Source organism: Monodelphis domestica, chromosome 5 (genome assembly GCF_027887165.1).
Source record: "Monodelphis domestica isolate mMonDom1 chromosome 5, mMonDom1.pri, whole genome shotgun sequence".
Lineage (NCBI taxonomy): Eukaryota > Metazoa > Chordata > Mammalia > Didelphimorphia > Didelphidae > Monodelphis > Monodelphis domestica.
In genome coordinates, this window is record NC_077231.1 from 117,135,484 (window position 1) to 117,150,960 (window position 15,477).

At 37.0% G+C, this 15,477-nt stretch overlaps 1 protein-coding gene across 5 annotated transcripts in view; it reads left to right on the forward strand.

Moving 5' to 3' along the window:
• The window catches only part of ETV6 (ETS variant transcription factor 6), a 326,203-nt gene that overhangs the window by 259,316 nt on the left and 51,410 nt on the right, over positions 1–15,477 (forward strand). For all 5 annotated transcript variants that reach the window (XM_007503719.3, XM_007503720.3, XM_056799158.1 and 2 more), the window contains one exon: positions 4,894–5,028. In XM_007503719.3, coding sequence (XP_007503781.1) covers positions 4,894–5,028 — 135 coding nt within the window. The remainder of the gene's footprint in view (positions 1–4,893; positions 5,029–15,477) is intronic.

The following is a 15,477-nucleotide window of genomic DNA, read 5'->3' on the forward strand; positions in this document are numbered from 1 at the left end:
TTTCTCTTTGATATGGCCCTTTTATCACAAATGTGGCAAACCTAGATCTCTGGAAGGCATTTAAAGGTGTCTTTCATGATATCTTTGTGGATAAGATGGAGAAAGGTAGGTTAGATGATAGTACAATTAGTATAGCCTTTAGAACAGTTGAGTGACCAGATCTAAAGAGTAATAACTGATAGATTGCTCCCATCAGACTGGAGAGAGATTGCCAATGTAGTGCCCCCAGGGAGCTATTCTTAGTTGTTTCCTGCTCAACATTTTTATTAATGACTTGAATGCAGGTTTAAGTGGTCTGCTAATTAAACAAAACTGGTTGGAATCCTGATAATCAGGTTGCTGGAAGATCTCAGTGGTCTAGATCCTGGAACAATGAACCAGATCTTATATGATAAAAATATAATAGGGATAAATATAAAACTCTTACACTAGATTCATTAAATCAACTTCACAAGTTGAGGGGGAGGTGTAATTAGATGACAGTTTATATTTTAAAAGATCTGGATATATTAGTAGACTGCAAACTCATTGTGAGTCAGCAGCATGACATGGCAGCCATAAACAGCTAATGAAGCTTACATCAATAAAAACACAATACCTAGAAAGTATGACAGAACCACTATACTCTGTGATATGATCCGCCATGCATTCAGTTTGGGGCTTCATATTTTAGGGAGGTCATTGACAAACTGGAGTGTGGCTAGCATAGTGAGAGGTCTGAACATCATGCTATATAGGGATCAATTGAAGGATAAATGAATTTAGGCTGGAGAAGGGAAGACATAGGAGGTTTTTTGTTTTGTTTTTCTGTTTTTTTCCAAAATCAAAATTAGTAGATAGTTCACTTAATCTTAACCAAAAGGTCAATGTACTTACTTACTTTGGATATAACGCAGAGCATAGAATTTATATTATAATTGAGGGGAAAAATACATAAAGAGCAATGATATAAAGATGAGAGAGATCCAGGCATAGTTCCATATTACTCAATGTTTGGGGATTTTAATTAGAAAGAGTATAGAATCAAGTCAATAAGACCACTTAGGAGGTTACTGTAATAATATAGGTGCCTATATTTGGGTGGATATAGTGAGAATGGATAGAAAATACAGGATATGAGGTTTTTTTGCAGAGACAGAAAGGAAGAATTGGGCAACCAAAGGGATGTGTGATGTAGGAGAGGGAAGGGTCAAAAGATCTTATAGATGTTACAATCCTGGGAGCCTTAGTAAGACCACAGAACTAGTAATAGATTTAAAATTCTATTTTGGAGGGGCAGATTTGCAGAACAAAGATGATGCAATTCTGGACCTGTTTAACTCACACTTAGCCATATCTCCTGATGGAGCTACCCAGAAGACATTTGTAAACGTGGAACTAAAGGTGAAATCAAGTAAAGGTTGAGAGTAGCAGTAGAGATTTGGGAATCAGCCATATGGAAGGAGAAATTAGAAGTCAGAAAACTGGAAAGGAAGCAGAAGGGGTGAAAGTGTAGATTGAAGAGAAGACATAGGACACCAAATGTACTAAAGATGATATTGAAGAGTTGGAGTGGTATTGGAGGAATGGAAATATAGAAGATTGTGGTCAGATGGAGGAGTTTCAGAATTCAGCTTCTTGAAGGTATTATAGTTTTGAGTGATGGTGAAGTGTGCCATGTGATTCTTCTCCCACTCCATTCATGAGTGTTTGAAGTAGAGTGGAGGTGGAAGTCAGAAGAGAAATGATGACTTTCTTCAAGTTATTTAAAGAGCTATGAAGTTGATGAAAGATTAGATATGATCTGCTTGTCACTGGAAGGCAAAACCAAGAACAACATATTTTTATTTAACCAAAAAAAAAAAATCACAAACTGCCCAACAGTTAGAGATGCCCCAGTGTAGGTCGGGCTACTTCAAGAGTTGCTGGTCCCATTACTGAAGGTTTCAAACAAAAACTGAGTCACTACTTCTTGGGTATTTTATAGAGATGATTTTTATTTAGATAGAGACTGTACAGAAATGAACTCCTAAGTATCTTCTATTCTGCCATTCTGTAATGCTTTGGTATTGGGAGGAGAGTCCTACATTAAATAGGACTTGAACTAATTACTTAGAGACCTTCCATCTCAAAAATGCTCCTATTGATAGTACACAAGTTGTTGTTCAATCATAACTAAATATTCATGACCCCATTTGAGTTGGGGGAGAGGGTTCTGGCAAAGATTCATGAGTGGTTTGCCATTTCTTTCTCCAGATCATTTTATAAATGAGGAAACCAAGGCAAACAGGGTTAAGTAACTTGCCCAGAGTTATATGGACAGTAAGTATCCTGAGGCCAGATTTGAACTCATACAGATGATCTTCCCAACTCCAAACCCAGCACTGTAACCACTGTGCACAGGTAGACATATTATAGGGGTTCTTTCTCCAATAGTGCTGAGTTTGTGCTTAACTAGCTCCATTCTTTTGTTTGGTCCTCCTTTTGAAGAAGGAAACAAATTTATAAAATCAGAGACTTGCTCTCCAAGGTCTTAGCAACTCATTTGTTTGTTTGCTTTAAAACCCTTCTCTTTTGCCTTAGAATCAGTACTGCATATTGCAAGGTAGAAGAGTGGTAAGGACTAGGCAATGGGGGTTAAGTGACTTGCCCAGGGTCACACAGTCAGGAAGTATCTGAGACCATATTAGAACCCAAGACCTTCCATCCCAAGGCCTGGTTCTCTTTCACTGATCTGCCTAATTGCCCTGTCACAACTCATTTGTAATGTAGTGTAAGAGAGTTATCCAGGAAATAAGAGGTTAAGTTTTCTGTCCTTGATCACACAGCAAGTTTGTATCAGAGGTGAGAACTGAACCCTGGTCTCCTTGACCCCAAAGTCAGCTTCCTCTATGCTATTCTCTGTTCCCTTTTCTTTTTATGTACACATTCACATTATAATTAAAGAACTAGCCTAGAATCCCTCTGCAAAATATATTTGTCTTATTCTCCTAACTTCTTTTACTGAAATCACAGAAAGCATCCCATTTTTGGTGACTCTGTAATCTTTAAATCCATAGCTTCCTCTGGCAACGGTGATATGCATTATTAGTGATCAGAATACAGAGACAGAGGAACAAAGTCAAAGCAGAGATAAAGCTCCCTCTGATTTCACTTAAAACATAGTTTGGGATCTGATCAAGAAGCAAAAGAGTGGAGATTTGCTGTGGGAAGAATTTAATATAGAGTGTTTCTCAGTTTCATGCTGTTTGGGGGAAAATATAACTAACTACAGCCCACCGTATGCAGCTAAATTAGGTTGGTAATTAAAGTATATGTTAAAAATAGGTAAAATTAGAGACAAAGCCCCATTGTTTAGTGCAGTTGTTGACTGCCTATCTGTGTTGGGGGGAAGGGTGTGAGGGGGCTAGTCAGAGGACTTTGGTATTTTAAAGATTAATCACCCGCCCCTGGAGGGTTTTGAGACACCCACCTGCATTTTGGATTTGGTTGTAGGCCAAAGGAGTGTGACAAGTCTCATGGCATTTTTTTTCCCCTAATGTAGTTCTGGGTAGGCACTTCAGATGCCAAATATATCAGGACTATCCCCTTTCCAAAACAAAAGTCAACTCTACATTCAAGGAAAGTGGATGGCCTCTGAAAATGATTGTCAATGAATGGTAGAACCTTGGACAGATGCCCAAATATATTACTACAGAGGGAAAACATCCTAAAAAATCTGGGGCCACTAAAAAATAACTTGAACTAACTTGTGCCTTGCTCTAACCTCGACAAGGCATTCAGGGAGCAGATATTCTCCTACCAACAGCTTTCTACTCAAAAACAATATGGCTTACCATTGCTGAGTTTATATCACAAAGAGATAATAAGGAAAAAGACTTGTACAAAAATATTTATAGCCGCACTCTTTGTGGTAGCAAAAAAAAATTAGAAAATGAGGGGATGCCCTTCAATTGGGAAATGGCTGAACAAATTGTGGTATCTGTTGGTGATGGAATACTGTTTTGCTCAAAGGAATAATTAACTGGTGGAATTCCATGGGAACTGGGACGACATCCAGGAATTGATGCAGAGTGAGAGGAGCAGAACCAGGAGAACGTTGTACACAGAGACTGTATAAGTGGAAACTTTCTACCTTTGAACCACTTTCCCCAGAATTCCTTTTGTATTTCCCAGAATTCCTCTCCTTTCTCCACCACTTGCATGTTCACTTTGTATATAAGTTTTGGTGACTCCTCCCTCTCTCTCACTTCTCTTTTCTCTTGCGCATGGCTGGGAAGGCTGGTTTTACTCAGGCTTTTACTTCTCAAGTTATTTTTAATAAAATTTATGAATATAATAATTGGCATATTTTGGATATTAATTTTAAAATATATAAGACTGATACACTGTGGCACAATCAAATGTAATGGGCTTCTCTACTAGCAGTAATGCAATAATTCAGGACATTTCTGAGGGACTTATGAGAAAGAACTCTATCCATATCCATAGAAAGAACTGTCGGAGTAGAAACACAGAAGAAAAACAACTGCTTGATCACATGGGTCGATGAGGATATGACTGGGGATGTAGACTCTTAAGTGATCACCCTAAAGCAAATATTAATAATATGGAAATAGGTCTTGATCATTGGCACATGTAAAACGCAGTGGAATTGCTCGTTGGCTACGGGGGGAGGAGAGGGAAAGAACATGAATCATGTAGCCATGGAAATATATTCTAAATTAATTAAATAAAAATTTTCAAATCAAAAAAAGAAAAGAAAAACCCTTAAAAACAACAGCAACAAAAAAAACAATATTGCTTAGGTTCCTTGGAAGTCACAATAGCCACAATAATAATGCCCAGAATAATCCCATAACCTTCTAATTCTTTTTCCTTTCCCCTCACCAGTTTCTTTCTCTTTCATTTCAGGTGATGTGCTATATGAACTTCTTCAGCATATTCTGAAGCAAAGGAAACCGCGAATTCTCTTCTCACCATTCTTTCACCCAGGAAACTCTATTCAAACACAGCCAGAGGTCTTGTTGCACCAAAACCATGACGAAGGTACAGAATAGGCTACCATGTATTCCCCTTGATGGGCTAGATAGGTCAAGTGGGTTACTTGTTCAAGTGAAATACCAGGAATTTCCTTAATTTAACATTATGTCTCCCACCTGTGTCTTCATACAAGTTGACTTCTATCCCTGGGAACCAGAACCATGAGTGAGGAATTGAGTCAAGAACATTTACTTCTTAACCTCCACCTCTCGGTATCCAAGTATCTTCTTAGCTTATCTCAAATGCCGCCTATCTTCATTTCCCTAATTTTTAATCCTGTCTCCTCCAATTATCTGGCATTTATTTCTCTTTCTACTTGTATCCTCAAGTAGAATATAAGCTCCTTGAATGAAGAGTCTCTTCTAGATCCTAGGAAAACAAAGAAAAGTAAGGCATTGTCTTTAATGAGCACAATTGTCCTTAATGAACTCGTAGTCTATTGGGAATTTCAAAAGAGGAGGAAGAAAATAAAGCATTTATTAAGCACTCTTTGCTTCATTTATTTTATGAAACCCTTATTTTCTGTTTTAGAAATAATACTAAGTATTGGTTCCAAGGCAGAAGAGTGGTAAGAGCTAGGTAGTTGGGATTAAGTGACACTCCCAAGGACACATACCTAGTAGGAATCTGAGGCAAGATTTGAGCCCCTGTCTCCAAACTTGGTTTACTCTCCATTAACCCAACTGCTCCACTAATCACTATAAATACGATCTCATTTGGTCATTTAAGCTGAATTAGGACAGTCTCTTGAGTTTTCTTCAACTCTTGAGTTCTATGATTTGAAATATTTTTATCTCCACTCTCTATACGAGGGAATAAAAATGGGAATATTGCTAAATATCACTTGGTAAAAGATTCCACCTCCCCCACCCTTTTGGCTCTGAAGGGAAGAAGCAGGCTTCACAAGTTTCATTTTAACAAGGACTTTGATCTTACAAATCCTTAGCCTGCTACACAGAAAATAGATTAAAGAGGAAAGACTGTGAGAGATAGGGGAGTGCACATTATATTTATGTGCACATGTCAAAATACATCCAAACCATGATAGACATAAAATATGTGGTCTCTTTTGATGTGGACTGCATGTTTGTAATTATATCTCTAAACAACATGGTATACTGAAAAGAACAATGGATTTGGGTTCAAGCCTACACCAATTGCTATCTGTATGATCATGGGCAAGTCATTGAACACTTCTTTAAGGCTTAATTCCTTTATCCATAAAATGGAGGTAATGATACCCTCACCTTACTTATATAAGTATCTTTTGCCTCTTTTTACATTCCCAGTACCTGGCACAGTGGATGACCCAGTTGTTCAGAGTTGTTTTTTCAGTGGCATCTGACTCTTTGTGACCCGATTTGTGATTTTCTTGGCAAAGATATTGGAGTGGTTTGCCATTTCTTTCTCCAACTCATTTTATAGATCAGAAAACTGAGGCAAACAGTGTTAAGTGACTTGCACAGGGTCACACAGCTAGTAAGCATCCAAGGGCAGATTTCAAGTTAGGAAGATGAGTCTTCCTGTCTCCATTTCCAACACTATCCACTGTGCCATAGCCTGGTATAGAATAGATCCTTAATAACTGTTGATTGATTGATTATAATGAGAGTACTTTATGGATAATAAAGTGCTACATATGAACACAAATTATTATTACTAATATATTACCATCATCATTATCTTATTTAATTCTCATCCTTTTTGATGAGTTTCTAATAGAGCACATCACTTTCCCGCTATTGTTATTGTATATTGTGTATTGAATGATCTGTGGACAGCTGCACAAATGGATAAAATGGAGGTTTTTATAAGCCTTTTCTTTCTGTTTTGGTAACTACTTTAAGACAGAAGGATGAGGGCTAGGCAAATGGGGTTAAGTGACTTTCTCAGGGTCACAGATAGCTCAGATGCATGTGAGGTCAGATTAAACCTAGTTTCTCCCCAACTGATTCCAGGCCACCCAAATACCCACTAATAACTACTTTTTGCAATTAATTAAGAATATTAGGAAGTAAGCTAGAGCATCTTTTATAGACTCACAGGAAATATCTTCAAATAACTCCAGTAGCAGATAACATGTACTTCACCCTGTTAACTCATGGATTCAATCAGTTGCTCATTCTATAAGTATTTATTAAGCACTGGCTGTGTGCCAGGCACTGTGCTTGGTCCTGAGAATACAAAGTCAAAAATGAAACATTTGATGTCCTCAAAGAACATTTATTCTATCAGAGGTGACAACACGTGTCAGTAGTTGTTGTCAGTCAGTAGTTGAATCAGTACTAAAACCATGTGAAAAATAAATTGAAAGGGAAGAGAGCACCAGCAGACAAAGGTATCAGGAAATCTTCGTGTAGAGAGAAGATGGTGCTTGAACAGAGTTTTAAAGAAAACAAGAAATATCAAAGTGGTAGAGATGAGGAACAGATGGCTCTCAGGAATGAGAGACAGCCAGTGCAAAGGACTGAGGCAGAAGATGGGTTATGTTTGAGGTACACTAAGAAGGTTGGTTTGGCAAAACCATAAAGTATATGAAGAGTCATAATGAAGAATAAGGATGGATGGGGCCAGCTTAGGAAAGTCTTTATAAGCAGAGGAACTTAGATTTCCTTCCAAATACTTTAGAAATGAGTATTTGATATAAAAACATGTATTAAGAATGTTGATCTTAAATTTTTATGGATTGATGTCTGAGTAGTTGCAGGGAATAATTCTATCTGTAAAGATGCTCTTATACCACTTCGCAAGGATCTTTTTTTTTTTTTTTGGAGAGGGGGGAGAGAACAGTAGCTATTCTGAACTACAGAGGTTTGTTATCTTTTAATTTACAGAATAATAAGCTTCTGGTTTATAATTCCTTTAATTTCATAGTATCTTTCCAGGTATACAAAAGATGGTATGTTTTTGCAGCCTGCCCAAGTTTCACCTTTTTTTTTTTGCATAATTCATACTGATCAATAATTCCAGGACCTTTAGGGCAATTTTTTGGTGATTTCTAGTAATAGTGGCCCGATCCTGAATCACTTCATTATCCTTCCCTTTCTATAAATCTTCCTGACTCAACTATTTATCCTTCACATCTTCGTCAACATACTATTTGGTCAAGTAGTAGTTGTCACTGAAGACTTTAAGATTCTATCTTAAGGCTCCAACTCAAAACAAACTACCCTTGTCTGCATTTGACAAGTCCAATAGGGTATACTTGTGTTCAGCCTTTGCTATTGCTTTGTAACATGGGGTCTCTTTGTTCCAAAATACTTTTGTAAGTGTCTAACTTGTTTATCATGTGTTCAGTCAATCAGTCAGCAGGCATTTATCCCAATCCTAAGTGCTAGCAACACAAATACATTGAATGAAACAATTCTTATTTTCACAGATCTTACAATGTAATGGTGGAGACAATGATTACATACATCATATATTTACAAGTATCAGAAGAATAAATACAAAGTAGTTAAATACAAGATAGTTTGAATGGGAGGACACACTAGCTGAATGGATCAGGAAATATTTCTTATAGAAGGTTAGAGGTACATCTCAAAGGCAAAAAATGATTCTGTAACCCAGAAGTGAAGAGGTGAAAAGTTTTTTATAATAATCAAAAAAGACCATATAAATATTACATTGCCTTAGGGTGACGTGTTAAATTAATAAATGTTTTCAATGAATATTTTTCTGCTCAGCTGATGGAGAAATAAAAAGAGGTAAAAGACAGTCCCTATTCTCAAGGAGCTTACAAATTAATGAGACAATATGCAAGTAAGTATATACAAAGCAAGCTCTATTCAGGATAATAGGAAATAATTAACAGAGGGATGGCCTTGGAATTAAGATTTGATTTTAGTTAGTACTTAAAAGAAACCAGGGAGCTAAGTACTCTGTGTGCTAGGCATGAAGGACAGCCAGAAAGAATGTCCAGAGCTGAGAGGTAGAGTATCTTGCTCCTAGAATAGCCAGGAGGCCAGTGTCACTGAACTGAAGAGTACATGTGGGTGGATAAGGTGGAAGAAGGCTGAAAAGGTAGGACAGAGCTAGGTTATTAAAGGTTTTTTGTTGTTTCTCTCGCTAAAAATACTTAACTTTTTTTTTTTTGCTTTTTCAGTTACACATAGAAACAATTTTTGACAATTTTTTTGACATTTTAAAATTCTGATTTTCTCCCTCCCTACCCTACTCCCACATTCACGCAGTACCTATTTCCATATTGCTCATGTCATGAGAGAAGACACATACAATAGAAATCTCATGAAGATGGCGTGTTTTGAACTGCACTCAGATTCCAATAGTTCCTTCTTTAGTGATGGGTAGCTTTTTCTTCAGGAGTCCCTGGTGGTTACCTTGGAGACTTGCTTTACTGATAATGGTTTAGTCCTTCACAGTTGGTCATCATATAATATTGTTGTTACTATATACATTGTTCTCCTGGTTCTACTCACTTCACTTTTTATCAGTTCATAGAAGTTTTCCAGGCTTTCCTGAACCCATCCTGTTAGTCATTTCTTATAGCAATCCTGTTAGTGCAGTAGTGTTCCCTGACAACCCAAAGCCACAGCTTGTTCATCTGTTCCCAAGTGATGGGCAACCCCTCAATTTCTAACTTTTTGCCACTACTAAAAGAGCTGCTAAAAAGATTTTGGTTCAGGTAGGTCGTTTCCCCCTATCTCTGATCTCTTTGGGATACAGACCCAGTTGTGGTATTGCTAAGTCAAAGATATGCTAGTTTTGTGGCCCTTTTGAAGGGCTTTGAATGCCAAACAGAGTATTTTGTATTTGCTCCTGGAGACAATAGGAAATCCGTGGAATTTAGTGAGTAGAGGGGTGACATGATCCGATTTGAGTCTTAGGAAAATCACTTTGGTGTTGAATAACCACTAAATCCATTCTCAATAGCTCTTTTTGGCATGACTTTTTCCTTCTTAGTGAAAATATTGTTTTATTGTAAGTGTATATTTTGAACAACAAATTTTGAGCTGTTAATACATTTGTATAAAATATATAAATATTTAATTGGCCTATCTTTGAAGGGGTTACTAGTACTCTTGTGTTTTGGTAATAAGTGTGTGATGCTTTCTGTTAAAAAGAAAGAAGATGGAATCAGGCTTTCATTACAAAAGAAACTGGTTAAGTGCTTTGCCATTAATCCTTCTATCACTATGAAATATTTGAGCCAGTAATGATGAATTTTCTCTAGCCCTAACACTTTCTAGTTTTGTAGAAAACCTAGAATTAATTCTCTTGGTGTATTCTTTCATTCATTCTATTAACTTTGTGCAAGTCTTATGTCTTATGTTTAACCTCATTTCATTCAAAAGTGAATGAAAACATTCATTTTTGTTGTGTTGAACTTTTTTAGAGCATACTTACAAGAAAATTTTGCCACAGTCTCCTTTGGGGGTTCAAGACTCTCTCCTCTAATTTCTTTGCTCTTCAACTTTCTTTATTGTAGTTTATTGTTATTGCTTTGTTTCTTGTCTTTCTTGTCTTCTTTGATTCCTTCTACCCACTTAACTTTTTTGACTTTCATTTTTAATTATTGACAAAAAGTATCAAGACATTTTGAAGTACTTCTATGTTCTGCCTCTTTTTTAGCTTGGTAATACATTGTTCACATTTTCTGCTCTACCCACTTCCTAGAAATGGATGTAACCTACTAATAGTTTTCCATAGATCTTTAAGAGTTTTTTCAAGCTGCTTCTTCCTTGGTGGCATTGTACCTTTTTGCACCACCATGGTTGTATTGTTCTCATAATAGTTTAATAGGAACTCTTAGATAGCTTCACCTTTCCTCCGGTGGTCCTTACTATAGTGGCCCAGATCCCATGTGTGCAAGACCTAAAATGTTTTTATACTCTCTATCAAATATTATGGGAAAATATGTTCATGGAAGATAACAGCTCCTCAGATACTTCCTAGCTGTGTGACCCTGGGCAAACCACTTAACCATTTGTCTAGCCCTTGGCCCTCTATCTAATTGTTACTAAAACAAAAGGCAAGGGTTAAAAAAAAATTAAGTTTTTGAACTACTTTATTATTTCAATATGATTGATCTATTAGTTGGATTCATATCCTAAAACCCTCAAAAGGGATTTTCAGAATACTGTTCTGAGTGAGCCCTGACCTTTTGTTCAAAATCACTTGAAAATAGCATTATTTTGGCCACTTGTTTCATTATTAGATTGTGCCTCTGGAATTTGCACTAAGTAGAGATCTTCAGTGCCCATAGTTCGGGGCTTTCTCCTTTTTAGATTTAGATAACTCCTCAATTTCTGCTCTTATTTCATCTAATCTGGGTTTAGGAATGAAGTTATTTCATATGATTACCTTTGAATTGGTCTCTAAAACATTGTGGGTATAGCTCGAAATTGAGATTATTGCTGACAAAAAGCAGAATGAAGTCCTTGTCTATAACCGGTAAGATCTGTTTCCAGTTTTGTTCTGATTTGATTCTGGCACATAATAAAAGCATTCATTCAGTCAGTTCAGTTCAGGCACATTCATGGTTTGTCCCCCTGTTGTAACCAGCCCTCTCTGGGCCAAAGCATTTCTAGCAGGTTAGGGTATTGGTATTTCAGAATTGGTGCAGTTTCTCCTTTTTGTGTGTGACATTAGAGCAGAAAGGAGCACGGCTCACTTAGCTCATTTCTGTGTCAAACTCGTTATCACAATGGATCCAAGTTGCCTGTAATTTTTTCCTGCCCCATGTGTTTCTTAGATTGAAAGGAGCAGTTACTGGCTGGGTATTAACTTGATCACTGCAATCAGCAGAGCTCAATTGGCCAGTGTTTCAGGTAGGATCCCTGCAACATCCTGACCACTACCAAGTTTCAGAGCACACAAAATCCCTATTATACATCACCCTGCCTAGCATTTCCTTTCCTTTCCTTTTTCTTCCTTCCCTCCTCACTTTATGAATGATGACTTAGACATTGGATGGGGAGGTTATTATTATTATCATCGTTATTATCAGTTTATAAACGAGGGGCTATTATTATTATTTTTATCATTATTTTTTTATTTCAAAATGAGGGTTGGGGGTAGGGGCTGGGCACTACTATAGCCCAGAGTAAGAGGAGTCATATGCATGTGTGTGACTGTGTCTATGTCCGTGTATAATTTTATATATATATATATACACACACACACATATCTATATACACACCAAATTTGTGGTGAGTTTCTAAGATATATATATATATGTATATATACATACATGTGTGCATGTATTTTTATGTATGTCCTGTGGGCTGTTGCACAAGTGAATTAAGCAGCAGGCAGTTACAATAGAATTAAAGAGTTGCTACATAATCTCTTCTCTAGACTTAGAAAGTCTCTACCGGACAACTCCAAAGGAGGGAACAATAACAGGGATGACATCTACCTCCTCCTATTCCTGCATGGCTTTAATTCCTTCTGCTAGGCTTCTGTAATTTGAAAGCTTTCTAGTCTATGTAACTTGAAGATAAACAGTCTTTGAGATATTGACATTTATTAAAAATGTTGCTTTTGTAAATTATATTATGTCCAGGTAGTTATAGGCAACAGTGCAGACGGTGATGGTGCACTGATTCTAGTAGAATCCATTGGTTGAGTGCCCTATGATATTTTGAGTTCTTTATGTGAGGTGTGTGAGTTTTTCCTCTGTCAGTCCATGAAAGATGATGAGCATCTGATGTCTAGTGGAAAGCTGCATCATCAGGTCATGTCCTGTTAGCTTTTTAGTAAGTAATAAATTTTTATAGCCTTCAATGATGTATAGAGTATTCTAAAGCCTATATGCGGTATGTATAAGGTTATTAAAGCTACTAGCAGTCTCATAATTTTAATTATTATGGTATGTGCATATATATATGCATAGTTTTTATGGTATTGTCTTCATTGATATATTTCACTTTCTTCACATCTTTAAAATAATCTACATAATATGTTATATAATAAATAGATGATATATAAATAATATATACTAAAATGATATAATATATAATAAATAGATAATATATACTAAAATGTTATATGTAAAATAAAATATGTGTTATGTAATAATATAATAATCTACAATGTTCATTAAGTTCAAGTACTTTAAGGATAACTTGACTATATTTTAACAACGATCCTAATCCTAAATTTCTTTTGGCCTGTTCATACAGAAAAACCCAAGTAGATAAAGGATGTCTTAATTAGTGGCACAGCTAGGAAGCACAGTGGCTAGAGGACCAGGCCTGGAGATGGGAGGCCCTGGATTCAAATTTGGCCTCAGACACTTCCTAGCTGCATAACCCTGGGCAAGTCACTTAAATCCGATTTCCTAGCCCATCCCACTCTTCTGCCTTAGAATTGATAAGACAGAAGATAAAAGTTATTTTTTTTAAAGAAAAAGAATGCCTTGATTTGCTTATGATATGCAGTTATATGAAGAACCTATAGCATTCATCTATTAGAATATAGAGCTGGAAGAAATAATACAAATTGAATGAATAGGTCCTAGAATTAAATCAAAGGAGGTGAACACATTCAGTGGCTTTCAGAAAATTGGAAATTTTCTTTAATGATCCCACACTTCTCCCAGGAACAAAGGCACCTTTTTTTTTAAATCCTTACCTTCCATCTTAGAGTCAATACTGAGTATTGGTTCCAAGGCAGAAGAGGGGTAAGGGCTAGGCAATGGGGGTTAAGTGACTTGCTCAGGGTCACACAGCTAGCAAGTGTCTGAGGTCAGATTTGAACCTAAGAAGATGAGTCTTAACTGACTCCAGGTCCTGCATTCTATCCACTGTGCCACCTAACTGCCTTCCATTTAAGTGTGTGAGTACAAAAGACAGCACATTGCAATCTACCTAATGTTTACCATTGACTGTGGTTACAGCAGGCACCCTGAGAATGCTATTTTTTTTTCTCATGCTTTACCCATGTAGCTTTGTTTTGGAGTCTTTGCTGCTGTTTTTAACTGAACTATTTGGGCACCAACAATTCTTGTTCCCTGATGCCTTTTCTTAAGCTTGTTGATCATTGCCAAGAGGAAGAGAATCTAATATTTTGTTTTTGTCATTTGGAAATTTTTTTAAGTTTTTTTTTATCATTTTTTTCTTAATAATTCACAAATCGGAACCTGACCCTCCACAATAACAGTACTAATTTGTGCCGTCTCTTACAGCAGGTAGCCTTGCTTTCTGGGTAGAGAATAAATGAGTGTTACATGTGTTCTTTCTCCTCACCTCTTTCATCCTCCATCCCACTAGTTTCACTGACTAAATTTAACATCCCTGCCATCCCCCACCCCTATTTCATTTCTCTCTTTTCCTTTTCCCTTTTGTTATTTCTACCAGGAACATTTCAGGCTTACATAATTGCCAAAAACCCACTTTGGAGAAGAAAGAAGATTCTACTGTCTTTGAAGCTCTGATATATATACTTTCCCCCCTCTAAAAAAGTGCCTATATGTATTTTGAAAATTCCTGTGATTGGAGGTTTATAGTGTCACTACTTCACAAACCCTTCCTTATCCCTTCCCCCAAACCCCAACCTCTACCTTCCTCCCCTCCCCCAAGGCTGATTTGACTTACAAATAAGCATGTTTGGTATTTGTTCTCATTTGCTGCAATACACCTGAGCTGGGAAAACTACTCTGCTTGCTTCCTTCCTTCCAAGATCTTACTAAGCCTTATACAAAGACACAGTTGCCTCTGCAAATAGAACCATCTGTGGGCAAACCTTTTTCTCCATGCAAGAGTTGGTTAGAGAATGACACTAAAGGCTAGAGCAGTTGCTGGTCCCTGATTTCAAGGATAATGAGCTTTCAGAAATTCTGTTTCTAGGCAAATCACCAAAAGCAGAATCCTGGCTGTGAATGTGGTCGTTTTTGACTTCCCATTCCATCGCCTTCATTGCTAGACATCAGTGCAAAATGTAGTGGGGACAGGTGGTAGGATATGAAAGATCTATCTTGATCAGGCAGCTTTGAAGGAATTTGCTCTTCGCCAAGTATGAGTTTTAGGTTGTTTTTCCTGTAATGAGACTGGTTTTGCATTGACCCAAATTCCCTATTCACCTCGAAAGTTCAAAATGACATAGAAGATTGAGTGTTGGAATTGGAGTCAGAAGGACTTAAATTCAAATCTTGCCCCTGTGATATGGAAATCACTTTTTTAAAAGACTGATATATATTAATTTAAGGTCGCCAAGGAATTCAGCTATGTAATTCCTAAATGAAAATTCAAGTCAGCAGTCAACCTTTTATGGAGTTTTTAATTACAAACAGTAGGAAGAAAAGTATGAGAGAGAGAGAGAGAGAGAGAGAGAGAGAGAGAGAGAGAGAGAGAGAGAGAGAGAGAAAGGAGAGAAGGGAGAGAAGGGAATAGGGCTTAAATACCCACTCTGCTTAGGCTGGGCCAAAAGCCTTGGATAGCCGAGGCAAAGAAAAGAGATCAGTCCCTATCACTCACGTGACCAAAATAGAGA